At 45.2% G+C, this 1820-nt stretch overlaps 1 protein-coding gene across 1 annotated transcript; it reads left to right on the forward strand.

Annotated features, from left to right (window-relative positions):
- The first annotated feature begins 556 nt into the window (after positions 1 to 556).
- Positions 557 to 1513, forward strand: LOC122914202 (olfactory receptor 52D1-like). Its single transcript, XM_044260832.1, has one exon. The coding sequence runs from the start codon at positions 557 to 559 to the stop codon at positions 1511 to 1513; it is 957 nt and encodes a 318-aa protein (XP_044116767.1).
- Positions 1514 to 1820: the final 307 nt, after the last annotated feature.

A 1820-nucleotide genomic window follows, 5' to 3' on the forward strand; every position in this document is an offset into this window, starting at 1 on the left:
AAGAGAATGATTATAGAGTCATTGATTTTTTTTTCAAATTAAGACAGGCCAAGAAGTAGAAGATTTATTATCAGTCACAGATCAAATTTTTTAGAGTATCAGGACCAAAATTCAAGTTTCCTAGAATCCCACACAGGTTTCTTTTAAGTAGACAATGTGCTTACTTAAGGGGAATGTTTTTGAATAGTAGCTAGCCTTCCACAGCAAAACCAGATTCCCTTCCCAGAATATCTTCACTGTGTCCCAAGGACAATAATTTTCTGCCTTTATCTGCCTCTGTCAGCCCTTGGTATGCTCATCTAGCCTGAGTATTCAGCCATCACACTGCTGGGCGTGCAGGACCTCTAGCTGCCTTTGCCACAGTACTGACTGCTGTCTCTCAACTAGACTGTCTGATAGCATCTTTAAGATTCTTGAACAAGTTAATAACAAATAATTTTCTCAGCCTAAAAAATATTGTCTCACAGAAATATCATCATTTTATGTGAATGAACCAAAGAACTGATGCGGCAGGGCAGTCACACCATTTGTATCGAGCCCTTTATTTCTAAGCAGAATGGCAGCTTCCAACCTCAGTGATGATGGTCTCCCAGCCACTCTGTTCCTGACAGGGATCCCAGGGCTGGAGTGGGCCCACATCTGGATTGCCATTCCCTTCTGTGCCATGTATCTGGTAGCTCTGGCTGGGAATGCTGCTCTCATCCTGGTCATTGCGACAGACCGTGCTCTTCATGCACCCATGTACCTCTTCCTGTGTCTTCTCTCACTCACTGACCTGGCTCTCAGCTCTACCACTGTGCCCAAAATGCTGGCCATTTTGTGGCTCCATGCTGGTGAGATTTCCTTTGGTGGATGCCTAGCCCAGATGTTTTGTGTCCATTCTATCTATACTCTGGAGTCTTTAGTTCTTCTTGCCATGGCCTTTGATCGCTACGTGGCTATCTGCAACCCACTGAGATATACAACCATTCTCAACCATACCGTAATAGGCAAAATTGGCTTTGCTGGGCTTTTCCGTAGTGTGGCCATCGTCTCCCCATTCATCTTCTTGCTGAGGCGACTGCCTTACTGTGGTCACCATGTCATGGCACACACATACTGTGAGCACATGGGCATTGCTCGCCTGGCCTGTGCCAACATCACTGTCAATATTGTCTATGGGCTGACTGTGGCTCTGCTGGCCATGGGTCTGGATTCCATCCTCATTGCCATTTCCTATGGCTTTATCCTCCATGCTGTCTTCCGCCTGCCATCTCAAGATGCCAGGCACAAGGCTCTGAGTACCTGCGGTTCCCACCTTGGAGTCATCCTGGTCTTCTACATTCCTGCCTTCTTCTCCTTCCTTACCCACCGCTTTGGGCAGCACCGAGTCCCCAAGAATGTGCACATCTTTCTGGCAAACCTCTATGTTCTGGTGCCTCCTGTGCTCAATCCAATCATCTATGGGGCTAGGACCAAGGAGATACGGAGTCGACTTCTGAGACTACTTCAATTGAAGAAGGGCTCAGTATGAGTTCTAAGCAGCACTTGGAAATGAAAAAGACTTCTAAATGGGCAGGGTAATTGTCTAGGAGCTTTTACATGCAGGGAAGCCCATAATGTGAGACTCAGGAGGGGGCAGTGGAAGAGAAATGGTCAGATAAATTGTTGAATATGATGGTGAATGTGCTTCTTGAGCTATTCTAAATTGCCCTGAGCAAGATTATATTTTTTTCTGTCATCTATAACTTGACTATAATTTTCTAAGAAGAAAAACATTCCTGTCTGGAATTCTCACTGCATCTCATGTTGGAAATACTCTACTGGGAAATAAAATAAAA

Source organism: Neovison vison, chromosome 7, assembly GCF_020171115.1.
Source record: "Neovison vison isolate M4711 chromosome 7, ASM_NN_V1, whole genome shotgun sequence".
NCBI lineage: Eukaryota > Metazoa > Chordata > Mammalia > Carnivora > Mustelidae > Neogale > Neogale vison.

Excerpts from the sequence above, each read along its gene's own strand:
- LOC122914202 (XM_044260832.1), top strand. The coding sequence starts at position 557 with ATGGCAGCTTCCAACCTCAGTGATGATGGTCTCCCAGCCACTCTGTTC.